Source organism: Cryphonectria parasitica, assembly GCF_011745365.1.
Source record: "Cryphonectria parasitica EP155 unplaced genomic scaffold M406scaffold_11, whole genome shotgun sequence".
Taxonomy (NCBI): Eukaryota; Fungi; Ascomycota; class Sordariomycetes; order Diaporthales; family Cryphonectriaceae; genus Cryphonectria; species Cryphonectria parasitica.
In genome coordinates, this window is record NW_024468919.1 from 922,059 (window position 1) to 935,077 (window position 13,019).

The 13,019-nt window shown below is 46.1% G+C and overlaps 3 protein-coding genes across 3 annotated transcripts; 1 reads left to right on the forward strand and 2 right to left on the reverse strand.

Moving 5' to 3' along the window:
- Positions 1-357: 357 nt before the first annotated feature.
- Positions 358-1,224, reverse strand: M406DRAFT_343683 (uncharacterized protein; the record flags this gene model as incomplete). The annotated part of the gene is made up of 3 exons (XM_040921901.1): positions 358-517; positions 575-789; positions 898-1,224. 3 exons carry the CDS (start codon positions 1,222-1,224, stop codon positions 358-360), a joined length of 702 nt encoding a protein of 233 aa, XP_040771078.1.
- Positions 1,225-9,605: 8,381 nt separating this feature from the next.
- On the forward strand, positions 9,606-10,043 carry M406DRAFT_231052 (uncharacterized protein; the record flags this gene model as incomplete). Its single annotated transcript, XM_040915856.1, has 1 exon — positions 9,606-10,043. A coding segment is annotated over one exon (438 nt), but the record flags the coding sequence as incomplete, so codon positions are not given.
- Positions 10,044-10,810: 767 nt separating this feature from the next.
- M406DRAFT_335299 (uncharacterized protein) lies at positions 10,811-11,575 on the reverse strand (the record flags this gene model as incomplete). The annotated part of the gene is made up of 3 exons (XM_040921024.1): positions 10,811-11,014; positions 11,182-11,338; positions 11,475-11,575. 3 exons carry the CDS (start codon positions 11,573-11,575, stop codon positions 10,811-10,813), a joined length of 462 nt encoding a protein of 153 aa, XP_040771080.1.
- Positions 11,576-13,019: the final 1,444 nt, after the last annotated feature.

The window sequence follows — 13,019 nt, forward strand, 5'->3', positions numbered from 1 at the left end:
CCAAAGGATTATCGGCCTTCTGTCTCTGTCTTCTGGCCACCAATCATGACTCGATCTTGCAGGACACAGACAACTTCTCATCAGCTCGGATCCTCTACACCTACCCAACAACAAGAACCTACTGCTTCAAAGAACGATTCGCCTTCGCCACAAGAAGAGAACAAGCTCGCAGGCATGAAAGCTAAGGAGTCTACTAGCTCCTAAACATGTTCGGGGAGCCATTGTGTGAGAAAGAATTAAGTGTATTTCAGTGGTTAAACACAGATTGTCTTTAGTTTTCCTTGTTTATTTATCTGGTTGTTCAAGTCTGTTATTCGGATATTGCTTGTAAACTAGTACAGAATGTTCATTTGTTTTTTAATCACAAGATCCCTTGACTATGTGTTCCAGTTGCTTGTATATTCCTGTGCAGTTCAGATCTTGACCTGTTATAAAGGAGAAAATTTGTTCATTCCATAAACTCGCAGAGGTCATATTAATATCCATGCAAGATGTATAAATTTCCGGAATGAGAACTCTAGTCGAGCCAGTTGTAGCATTCGAAGTAATTGTAGGCCAGTCCCATACCCAATACAAAGTATACATTGTCCCACCTGGTAAATCGCAAGGCAGACGGACGTCAGCCTGGCACCATAGGTCGCTTCCTTGGGGGTCCTCGGCAGCCTTCGGGAACCGACCTTGTCTATCAACAGATATATTTCCACCGTTGATTTGGTAGCACTGACCATCATCGAAATTCATCTCTGCGAGGAGTCTACCTCGCTGATCGCCTCCCTGGCCATCAGCAGTCTAAACATTGTGGATTTTTAGCAATGTGTCATTGCGAGAAGGGTTCGCCGTACCGTAAATGTACATAGTGCCGCGGTTTTTAGGCTTGCTTGTTGAGGGTAAAGTAACATGGCCATTTTCCTGATATTGTAGAGCGACAATATCTCCTGGAGCAGCATTCAGCATAGGGTAGTCGCTGCTGTAATTGCTAATAGTCTGAATGGACTTGCATATCGGGTTGTTTGAATGGATAATCTTGCCGTCAGATCTACCATTGGGTGGGATCAGGTTCAGATCGGCTTCCTCATCGAATCCCGCAGTGCGAGGTGTATAAGCCCGCATGAAACCTGGAGGGTTAACCATCGTCCCGTTAGGCGCAATACGGAATAAGCGCTCAACCCATGAATGGGAAACTGCGACTTGAATTAGTGCGAAGAGGAAAATTCTAATAAGCATGATTGGATCGAATCGGATGATAGATGTTGGAGAGATGAATTCTTGTTCAGAAGCTGTCCACTAGACACAATATATAATACTTATAAAGACACCAGACACAATATAAGTCAAAGCACCCCCTTCCCGATCACCCTGGTCAACCACACCGCCTTTTCAACCCCTCGATATATTTTTAATTTTCTTCATCAATCCTCTTCTAATTCACTTCAAACTTTCAGCATAGAGTAAATACAATCCAATGAAGCAGTATACGGAATCTGAAATCGTTGCCGCCCTCGAGGCTATCAAGACAGGCTGTTCTCTTCGCAAGGCCTTGATCGAATGGGGTATCCCTTATACAACACTTCAAAACCGTTTAACAGGCGTTCAGTCTCATCAGATAGGTGCTGAATCTTTTCAAAGGCTCTCTTCTATCCAAAAAAGAAAACTAGCTGAATGGATCCTGGTTTAGGAAAGCTTAGAGCTTCTACCAAGCTATTCAGAGTTGAGATTCTTCGCACGGAAGATCCTTCTCATCAAAGAAGATACTAAACCTCTTGGAAAGAGATAGATCCAGGGTTTTTTTGAAGAGGAATCCTAAGATACAGATTAGAAGAACTCGCCGGATGGCTTTCGAACGAACTAATGGAGCTACAACAGAGGTAATACGGCCTTGGTTCTATCTTTTCAATCTTCCTCGCATCCAAGCTATCAAGCCAGCTAATCAATGGAATATGAATGAAGCTGGGCTTGTAAAGAGCTAAGGAGAGAATGTATTAGTTCTTGGAGGCTCTTCTTCACATTCAATCCAAAGAAAAGAGCCTGGATCAAAAGCCTGGATCTCTTTCCTCGAGTATATCTCAGCTACAGAAGCTTACCTTCTTCCTCTGGTGTCTTTCAAAGAGCAAACTGTACAGCAGCAGTGGTTTCCTGTTGATTTGAAGCCTTTTGAGAGCTAGCAGTTTACTGCTATACCAAACAGATGAACTAATGATAAAATAGCACTTGAATAGCTAGAAAAGATCTTCATTCTAGGCAGCTTATCAGCGGATCCCTCAGAGACCAGACTATTAGTTCTGGATAGCTATAACAGCTATAAAACTGATAACTTTATGTAGCAATGCTATTAAAACAATATACTGTTGATCTACTTGCTTCTTCATACTTCTTATATATTTCAATCTCTCGATCTAGAGATCTTTTCATCCATCAAACAAGCATACAGAAAGGAAGTTAGCAATATGAGCTAATGAGAGGATTCAACCATCGCAGGCAAGCGTTTATTCCTCAAGCACTATCGTCTAGCTCGTCTGGAAGATCTTTCAAGCTAGAATATCAGATCTGGATGGAAAGCAACTAGTCTATAGCCCATGAAACCCTTTAAAGCGCTCTTAAGCCCTCTTCTCCTCGAGAATAGTTAACCAAGCATTCAGAGCTAGTTAAATTCAGCCTCAATACCATCAACAGTACCTAAGCTTCCCCCAAAAGCCTCATCAAGCCAGCCTGTGGTTTTTTCAACGCCTTACAAGGCTAAACAGCTATATCACCAGCTACAGGAAACTCAGCAGCATCTTTCAACAGACTCAGGCTGCTGTATGCTATTCAGGAAGATAAAAAAGGCTGATGACGAGAGAGACCTCGAGTTTGCAAGAGCATTGGAGGAAAATCAGATGTTGAGGAAGCAGATTGAGGCGCTGAAGCCTAGTAAAAGAAGAAAGGTCGATATAAGCCCGAATTCGAAGTTTGCAGGGATTGAGGATATACAGAGAGCTCGAAACGCAGTCAATCGAGATGAGGATAGTCTAGATGAAGAGAGCGGCCTTGAATTACCTACTAATGAGGAGGATTGCATTGTGGTGAGTGAATAGGATGAGTAAATCTATATGAAATATATATATATATATATACGGTGTGGTTGACCAGAGTGATCGGGAAGGGGGAGTGATCGGGAAGGGGGAGTGATCGGGAAGGGGGAGTGATCGGGAAGGGGGAGTGATCGGGAAGGGGGAGTGATCGGGAAGGGGGAGTGATCGGAAAGGGAGTGCTTTGACTTATACAGTAATTAATGTAATAGAACGATTGATCGACGGAACTGGATCGATAAGTAACATAAGAAAAAGCCAGTAAAATAATCGATCTAATACAATCTTATCAAGCTACTGTATTTTAGCTCAGAAGGCAAGCCATACTATTTACTATTACTGAATTCTCGACTTGAATTCTTCCTCCATCATAACGCATCTCGACAGCCTTCTATGAATTATTCTAATCACAAGGGCTTTGTCTTGTATTAAAAAAAAATTAAAAATCACGAAAGGATTATGTATCAAACAGAGTAGATCCTGGAGCCTAAATTCGATTGATCACTATATGCAGCTATGATAGCTAGTCAGTGATAGCGAGTCTGCCTTCTTCCAAGCTTGTAAGGATTTGAATATATGAGCTGCTGGTTATCTCCAGCTTGAGAATAGAACTAAGAAGGTTTTCTGAATGAGAGGCGTGATGTTGAAATTCTGCTGGATAGCAGGCATCGATAGTAGCATCGAGAAGAGCCACAACAACTAAACGCTAAGCAAGAGACTTCTCACCCTTTATGACGTTAATTATGGGACAGCTTACTTATCGAAGGCGCTGGTTAAACCTGGGGCTTTCCGGAAAGCCATCAGCTCTTCGTCAGCCTTAAGCTTAATACTCGAGATCACATCCGGAGAGTACACCGGCGCTAAGGCAGAGTCTTCGAGCAGGTAACCAGCAATCCGGATAGCATGTATACGCCAGGATGGGTAATCCTCAAAGCATTCAGCTGCTTAGCCTTACTGCTCGCATAGCGGACAGAGAAGCGGGCTTGATGACCGCTGAAAATGAGCTCGGATATGTATAACCAGACCTTTCCGAGTTAAAAAATTGCAACAAAAAGAACAATGCTCTACAGGCTGAACGCTATGTTGTGCAGAGATATGAGAGATATAAGTATCGATACTGAGATTGTTCATACCGGGGCATGCTAAGCAAGTAATAATTTTGCTCTGATTAGTAAGATAGCTATTGATATAATTCGCATTGATATGATATACAAAGCTGTGAACAGAAACTCAGCTGTTACAGAGAGCGCACATGACTTCGGTGGCAGTGCTGGCCTTCGAGATCGAGACAGCGAGGTACTCGAGGAAGTTGGGAGCATCCTGTTTTCCATGAGCTCTTTCTATATAGTTGCTCTACTGCGCTGGTGATTGCGTAGTGAGCAGCGCTAGACTGTGGCGCTTGCATTCAGAGCACTGGAACGGGACTGATAACATAATTCTATGCATCCGTGCATGCCTCATCAGTTCGTTGCGCTGCCCGAAGCTCAGCCTGCAGATGAAACAGGTAGGTTTCGTCGTCCCCCTCTTTTCATCCGCAGTACTAGGAGCATATGTAGGCGCTCGAAGCTATTCTTGAGTTGAAGCCAGTTCCTGATGTAGGTTGGTCTGCTCAGCGCTCGGTTTTTGATCGCTTCCGCTGGGTTTCTGCATAACTGCTGTTTGGGTATCCTGGCCTATCTGTTCCTCATCTTGGCTGCATGCAGAAAATAGAAGTGATGGAAAGGCGCTGCAAGAAGTCCGGGAAATCAACTCAAAGCTGCCCTCCATATAGAATATCAGCTATTGCATAGCTTCGAGCAACCTAGCTTCCGCCGCTTTATCAAAAACAGTTCCCAGCGCTTATAAGTGCATCAGTCTGTCAATATTCAGTCTCAAATGCTGTTCTGAATTATTGTAGTGTTGATAGGGATTCTTCTGCAGGCTTCGGAAACCAGCCTTATCGTTTTCTTGCTAAAGTTGTATAGTCTGTTCGAAATATTCTTCCCGCTGCTTCTGAAGCATCAAATGCTTGAAACGAGATTGCTAATAACTCAAAGTATACTCTGCTGCTTTAACTTTACTCACATCAGCACCTCGTATCTTGTCAGGGCTTGTATGCGCACAAACGAAATAGGTGGCCCTTGCGACCCCTGGTGGCGGTTCAGAGCTGCTGCGAGGGCTCCGCTCCGAAGCAGCGCTCTCGTACGATGCTGCGTAGCCATCAGGCCACTATTATTTTAGCCAGCCCAGGCTGATTATGTACATAAGAAGAAGGGAAACAAGAGGTTTAGGAAAAAAGGAGGAAGGAAGTAGGTTCAGTAGTCCTCTCGAATAGAAGAGCCAACAGAGCGGCTTGGGAGCAGCTCACACCCCTTCACCTCACTTGTGTGCCCTTTTTACCCTAACAATTTCTGAAGCATCTTCTTATTCCAATATAAAGCTATACAACCGTTGCTATTAAGAATAAGCTAATAGATTACATTCTTTATATACTTATATTATATCTGAAAAGCATCTAGCTTTTATGCTAAAGCAACAAGCAGATAAGTAAAGCAGAGAAATGAGATAGATATTATCTCAAGATTGAGTTCAAATCTAGAAAATGATTAGATATGCATTCAAAGATAGATAGCAGGATAACAACATGCTAATCCTTATCTAATCTAATTAGCAAGGTGTTTCTTCTTCTCTTGTTACGGAACAGAGTTAAGCTTAACTTTAGTTATCAGCCTTCCGAACAGCTTGCATTCCGTTTCAGCTATAGTAAGATATCCTTCTATCTGAGATTAAGTACTATTCCAAGCTAGCAGCTAGAAAGGAAGAGGATAAGAAAGTATATATGAAATATAATATGATTCAAAGGCAGCATAGAGATGTGATTAGCATGCTTCTATAACATTTTCAGCAGCTTTTGAAGATTCTTAGCTATTACATTCATCTTAATATAATTACTATTGATAGTAAGATTCTACTTGTTCTTTAATATGATTGCAATTTTCTAAACGAATACATTAATTCAGACAGCTAAGTTACAAGAGCAGGAAGTTAAACTGCAGGTAGGAAAAGCAAAGAGGCGAGCTAGAAGCACAGGCTCGCTTGAGAGCATGGGTGGGAAAGGAAGAGAGAGCGAAGAAGGAAAGCATCAACTTGCTCTAGTAATATCGCAAACTAGCTCAATATCACGAGCACTAGCTATGCCTTAAGAACGAGCTAGTTGTATTCAAGCCTTGTTGGGATCTCTTTGTTTCTAAAGCCTTATAATCTCAGCTTCTGCAGCAGCAATTAGTTGCTTTATTATTCCATTTGCTATCGAAATGCAGATCACTGCTTTCTATCTTACTATATCAGCTATATCCCAAGCTCGGGTAGAGCAGCTCAACAACTTGATGTAGTTGTTAATAAAATCCAGAATGAAAGTCTTGGGTTTATAATTATCCTGAATAATTTTCTTTCAGACTTTCTTGCAATCAATCTCTGAATGCTTTAAAGATATGAAGCTGATATTGAGTTAGCTAAAAAAGCTAGATGCATACCAGTATAGCAAAACATACATATTCTACTCAGAGAATATCCTAGCACGATTATCCTCTGTGCTTTTAGCTAGCTTCGGTTTGCTATATTGCAGGAGAGATACGTAGCATGCATCTTTATCATCCTGAGGAATTGTATTCTGCACATTAAAGTGCAACACTCCAGTCTTCTTGCAGCCCATTATATGGAGCAGAAGTCGATTCAGATAGCAACAACAGCTCTCGATAGTCAAAACTGAGCGAGAAGTGAACAAAGACCCGCTGGGAGGGAAGAGAGCATAAGCGCAATGCTGGGAATTGCAATCAGGGGAGCATTGGAGATATATTCAGTGCACAAGGAGAGCAGCGAAGAACAAAGGCGGACAGGCAGCAGGCTGAGTAAAGGATAAGCTGAAGCGCAAAAGAAAGCAGCAGGGAGAGCCAGATGGGAATAGGAAACTCAAGTACTATATAGACAGGAGCCTGCCCCACGGAGCCTCGCGAATGCAAATAGCAGGTGGGCCGCAGTACGCGCCCCTTTGAAGACACACCAGGGCTGCGCCCCCCTCCCACCCCTCTGCCCCCAAAAAGTAAGGTGGCAGCCATGGTGGCCGGACGAGAAGTTGAAACGGAAGGATAACGGAAGGAAGGACGGGAGGCCGAGAAATCATGGCCGGGAAGCCGGGGGCTAAGCCGGGTTGGCGCCGGAGATATGCGCTATACTATATTGAGCAGAGCTGAGTCAGCGGGGAGAGTGCAGCGATTTTCACACTCCGCTCGCGGTCCACCCTTGCCTTATGCAACCATAACCCTAACCCTTGCTTACGTAATCATGGTTGTCTTTTCTGCCGTTTTTCTGCCGTGTTCCCAGCCCCGCTGGTTCTGTTGGCCTGTCCCTGTGACCTGGTCTGATTGTTGGTTCATAACAATAGTACAGGAGCCTATTCAGCGCATTAAGAATAACCTGAAGTTTAGGATCTCCTATAGGCTTAAATAGCTCCGGGAGGCGCTTATATAGGCAGAGCGAGAGTATCAATATATTGATACTATAGGCTGCAGCGAGTAGACTGGAGGCCGGGATCGCTGCAGCCCAGCAGCTCGTCTGTCTGCAGAAAAGAGTTGCATTGGACAATGCTGACGACGATAACAATGCAGACAGGCGCAGTCCTGGCAGTGACAACAATCCTGCCTAACCCTATCGTTATAGCGAGAAGGGGCAGCTATTTACGCCAGAGACGATTGTAGAACTCAAATGCAATATTGCTAGCAAGCTTCGGGAGGGGATACAAAAGCAGCAAGAGATGTTTGTTGGGTAATGTGATATCGAGCTTTCTACTTTCAGAACTTACTCGTCTGTTCTGCTGTTCCGGGTGCTTATTTCATGATCTGCATATTAGAACGGTTATACTATATTATGCTCAGAATTCTGTACCCTATTGTAAGAGTACTAGTATTGATAAAGAAATATCCGAATTGCTTAATTTTCGATAGAGTATAAATTGTCGAACTATAGACTGTGTAAGCTCAAGTCATAGTGATGAATATGTGTATCTATAACTTGTGGTTCCTGAACAGCTTGAGAAGATCTGACAACTTCCAAGGTTGATCAGAGCATGATCTCCGCCGCTAATTACTGTAAGCCGGCACTACATGATGTGTCTCTCCCTCTCTGTGAAGTAACTGCAATTGTTGAAGGTGGCAAGCGCTGTGGCCTGTGCAGGTTTCGTGAGAGAAACAATATGGCAGTAAAGAGGGCATATGCACCCCTCGGTTGTGTGACGAAGAAGCAGTCGGATACAGATCCAGGCTGAGTCGGAAGGTAGACATTGCTTCTCCAGGAAGACCCACTAGGTACTAACCAGATATCCCATAATCTCCCTCAAGTCCAAGGAGACTTGCTGAGACTAGAGTCGAGACTACGAGAGCCAAGTTCTGTCCGAGGAAGAAGACTACGACCGTCAAGCTTTATCTCACTATTACGTTTATACCACATCGCCATGAAATATGTAACACCCTTTTTTTCTCTTTCTTTTTTTTCTCTTTCAGCTTGTCAATATCGCTCACAAGCTTTTGTTTGAGGGCTCTTTACAGAGCTGACCTGCGACGAACCTGAGACGAAGCCAACCTTGCCTCAAGGAATCCCAGTAGAAATCAAGAAACGAGGGGGAAAGCCTTATTCTTGATAAGAAGAACTGAAAGGCAGCGACAAGACTCCAGAGCGTAATCTAAAGTGAGAGATACAGGTGCAAATCAAGCCAAAGTGTTCAAGACAATCAGTTCCAAATCCAACCAATAACAATTAGGTTCCGAAATTAACAATATTGGTGTTGATATATAAGTTCTCTATCTATTTGTTCTAGCTTTATGCTAGCTTCCACACTGATAGGACTATAGCTAATGATCTGATCGTTTTTGTTATTCAAATTATATATTTAGTTTCGATTTCTTCTATTGAGGACTACACCGAATAAATAGCGTAAAAGGTGCTTGCTGATATTAAAGCTGTAGAAGGCACTCTATGGTGTACTACAAATGGTATGAGGGAAGATAGTTCTTCAATTAATCTATCTCAAGGCACGCTGTTGCCAATTGCCTTTCTATAGAGCCAGCAATTGGCACTAGTCCCAACTAGGCTGGCGTACCTGGCGACTCACTGCCCTTCCATTGAATGGCCCAGGCCAGTGAGTCAGGGTGGCCAGCCAGGCCTCATTCACTTGAGGCCCCTATGGCCACTGTCACAAAAGCGGTCCTAAAGGAGAGGCGAGAGAAGGGACGTGGTGTTTGAGTTTACCAAGGTTTACTAAGGAACATCCGGTAATTACTAGCTACCACGAAGCTCCTAAACGTTATTGCAATCGGGGTTTCACATTGCTACATAATAGACATCAATAACAGGATCAGCGTTATCTCCAACGACTGCTGACTGGGAATCCGGGCTATAATCAAGGAGTCGGCTACAAGGACAGACGAAGCAGGTACGTCGGCCCTGGCGCGGCGCCTTCGGCGAGTACATAACATGTACTATCCGCTCGGTAATATGCAGCAGCAGAGACGAGAATTACTGGGGCCGACGCCGCCTGTGGCCGATGTATGCTCTATTATCGATGAGGCAGCTGAATACGCCGTGCTGATAGCCGAGGAAGCCATGTGGAACTCGGCTGTGCATTATCCCCTTATGCAGCTGGCATTATATGGCGAACGACGGCAGAGGTCGACATGGCGGCAACCACAGTGTCCACGCGAAGGCGGCCTCCCCGCAGTCTCCATCAGGGTTGCACAGTGCACGACCGCACGCATTACCCGTGAGTACCTGCCTGCAGTCGAAACGTCGGGCAAGCAAGTCGACTTCTGCTTCTATATGCAGATAGATGCAGCTACACAGCAGCGCATCGATGCCATGCACGCTTCGCTGCCGCTGCGGTCTATCAATCACACAGGCCTCGAGGGCCTTCTCGGTCGCCCTATTGCCCTCAGCTGCGAATCTAAGAAGCTCGACTCAGATGGCGGCGCCACACAGGCCAAGCTCCAGATAGGTCTGTAGCATGCAGCACAGTAGAAGCTTCTCAAGCGCCTGGTAGCGTTAAGGTAGTCGCAATATAGTAACGCTCACGACCAACAACAATCGCAGCTGTCCCAGTCTTAGCAACTACCAGCTTACCTGCCTGCCGTCCTCATTTCTGGCCACAATTAGACTTTTACAGCTACAACGCAGCTCCAAGACAAGACAGTAAGAATCTGGGCTCTTGCCCAGTCTCTATTCCCAAGTGCAGATACAGGCATACATATCTAGTCCAGCTTGTTAATATCAAACTGCAATAGGTTTTATAGACAGAGTATCCATTCGGACATACTCGCAATATAGTCGGTATTTATAATATCATCTGCAGCCTGCAGAGGCTGCAATCATGGGCCAGTGATGAGTACTGGCTGTAGTACCAGATACGAGTTTTAGGCTTGTCCGAGTAAGTACCTTGGTGCCTATATAGATACTTGGAACGCGGGTCCGGTGAGACCCTGAAGACCTTCAACGGACCCGGTACGGATAACCTCCGGGGAATTGGCGTTAGGAGGCGGGCGGAGTACCTAGGTACCATGTGTGAGACGGCTTTGGAATAGCAGACGTATAGCTGCTCGGCGCATAATTTCCCGGGCTGACGACACTGAGCTTGAGAGAGAGAGTTAAGTAGTGGCGAGAAAAGCCGCTGCGTGAAGACATAGCATTACTGCCTCTCGCGACAGCTGAAGCGCGCCAAGAACTCAGGCGGCGGGTTCGGACAACGCGTAGGCCTTGATGTCGGGGGACAGGACGCTGTTGAGCACCCTGTAGCACTGAATCTCTTGCTCCACAGGAAACAGTGTATTGTTGTCTTCCTTCTGTGGTTCTTCTGGTAGCGGCTCCTCGGTCAATATGGCATCCTTTCTGTCACTCTTACTGCCCTCTGCTGTAGATATACCACCTGCCTGTCCCTCCACGGCAGCAGCCATCATCCCCCGCGCAGGCTTGTTGCTCCTCAACCGCAGGCCGTCCGCCCGCCATTAAGGGGAATCTCACAAACATTCCAGTTGACCTCGTGCGGCCTCTCCGGGTTAGGGAACACGAGTCACGCCCGCACAAGTCACGCCCGCACGAGGGCCTTCCACAGCTCCTCCTTGAGGGTTGATAGGCTGCCTGACGACTGGTCTTCGAAGCCGTTGTAGTTCGTGCCAACGTATGCAAGCTTGAATGCTATGAAGCGTGTTGTGTACTTGGAAGGATCCAGGAGCTTGGACTTTTTTGGCCTTCTTCTTGGCGGGCTAGTCTATATCGCCGCCCTCTTGAACGAGGAGAGCTGTGGCGGTTGCTGGTGCTGTGGGTTCTATGAGGCCGCTTACGGGTGGAGATCCGAGCTGGGGGTGGCCGCGATCCTTTCCGAGTACATACCTGCGGCAGTCGCGCAGGAGGCAATAGAACTGCCTTCGGCCGAATTCTGACCAGACGCTGTGTGGTCGAGAACGATTGAAGGCGGCAAAGGGAGGAGTCATGGTAGGCTTAGAAAGCACTCGCAGCGTCAAGGAGGCTCCGCTACAAGTCTATCAGAGGCTATGACTGCAGAAGCGTCAAGAATTGTGGGGTGAAGAACGAGGTGAAGATTGTAACACTGCAGGGCCAAGAGCAGATCAGGGACTTGAGGGAGATCTGCTGGGTCATTAGCAGCTAACAAACCGAAATACCCATACACACAGCCGAGGCGGCGGGTGATACGGGTTGACGGTGATAGCGTCCCAAGTTGAGAAAGAAGTAGTGGGTCAGGATGCTAAATTCCTGCTATTTGAGATCCCTTCTGCTGATCTGTTGGTAGGACACGCTGCTGTCCAAGACGCGATATCGACTTAAAATGCTCAAGAGTATTAGCAACATTATCAGCATAATGGTGAGACATAACAGTGATAATATAGACTGACCTGGTAGCATATATAGCCTGTTCGTAACCTCAGTTCGTTGGCCTCGTGGCTTTTCTCTTCATTTCTCTTTTCTTCAGCGCCAGCATACGAGTCCTTTTGCCCTTGCATAGAATCACTATCAAGGCCTTATATCACTATCGATCGCTATCTACTATCCTCTCCTCCATTCTCTTCTTCTCTCTTATTCTCTTTCTCTTTTATATGCTTCCCGAAGAGACTGGCCTTATATGAAGCTGCTGCATTCGACAGTTAGAGGTATGGAGACCGCTTCCTTTCCCAACGCTTTCTTACATCATCAGCACCAGGTAGCTCTCGTTGCTAACTATAGACCCCAGTTCATGGCCAAGCTGGCCCGCTACTGCTTGGCCGTCCTGGTCTGCTCCTAGAAACGGACGCTGCCTAACAAACCCAAGCTCAAGGACGACCTGACCTACCTGTGAGACTGCAACCGCCACCCCCCTTTCCTGAACGCCTACCTTAACCTGACCTTCTCCTCCTGCAGCGTCCGCATAGACGGGACCTGTAAGCGTCGTTGAGACAAGATCAGCCGCCAATCTGCTGGCTACTGAACCGACGCAGGGCTGTCGTCACATCAACCCGTTCGACGACCCTTACCGCTTCCAGTCTTCAACCACACTCAAGATCACAACATACCTCCTCCTCCTCCTCCTCCTCCTCGCAGCTGTCTACCTCCTTCTCGCAGCTCCTAAAATCCCACGGACTTTACACAGGGCTCGTCGCGAGAGCCAGGAGCAAGGGCTGCAAAAAAAGAGGCGCTCAGAGGAGTCAGAAATGGGGTTTCAGCATGTTTGAGCGGGACACCTCCTGCGAAGTCAGAGCGTAACAAGGTCAGCTATTCATTATCATTCAACTCTATGCTAGCTGGACTACTTGGCCAGATTTTGTTACTATCACCATATCTCAACAAGCATAAATACTGTGCCTCTCTGAGCCAGAGACCTTCCTAACGACGAGCACGACGACGGCTGGACACTGGTAACAAATGGCGCCCGCGACCGGAGTA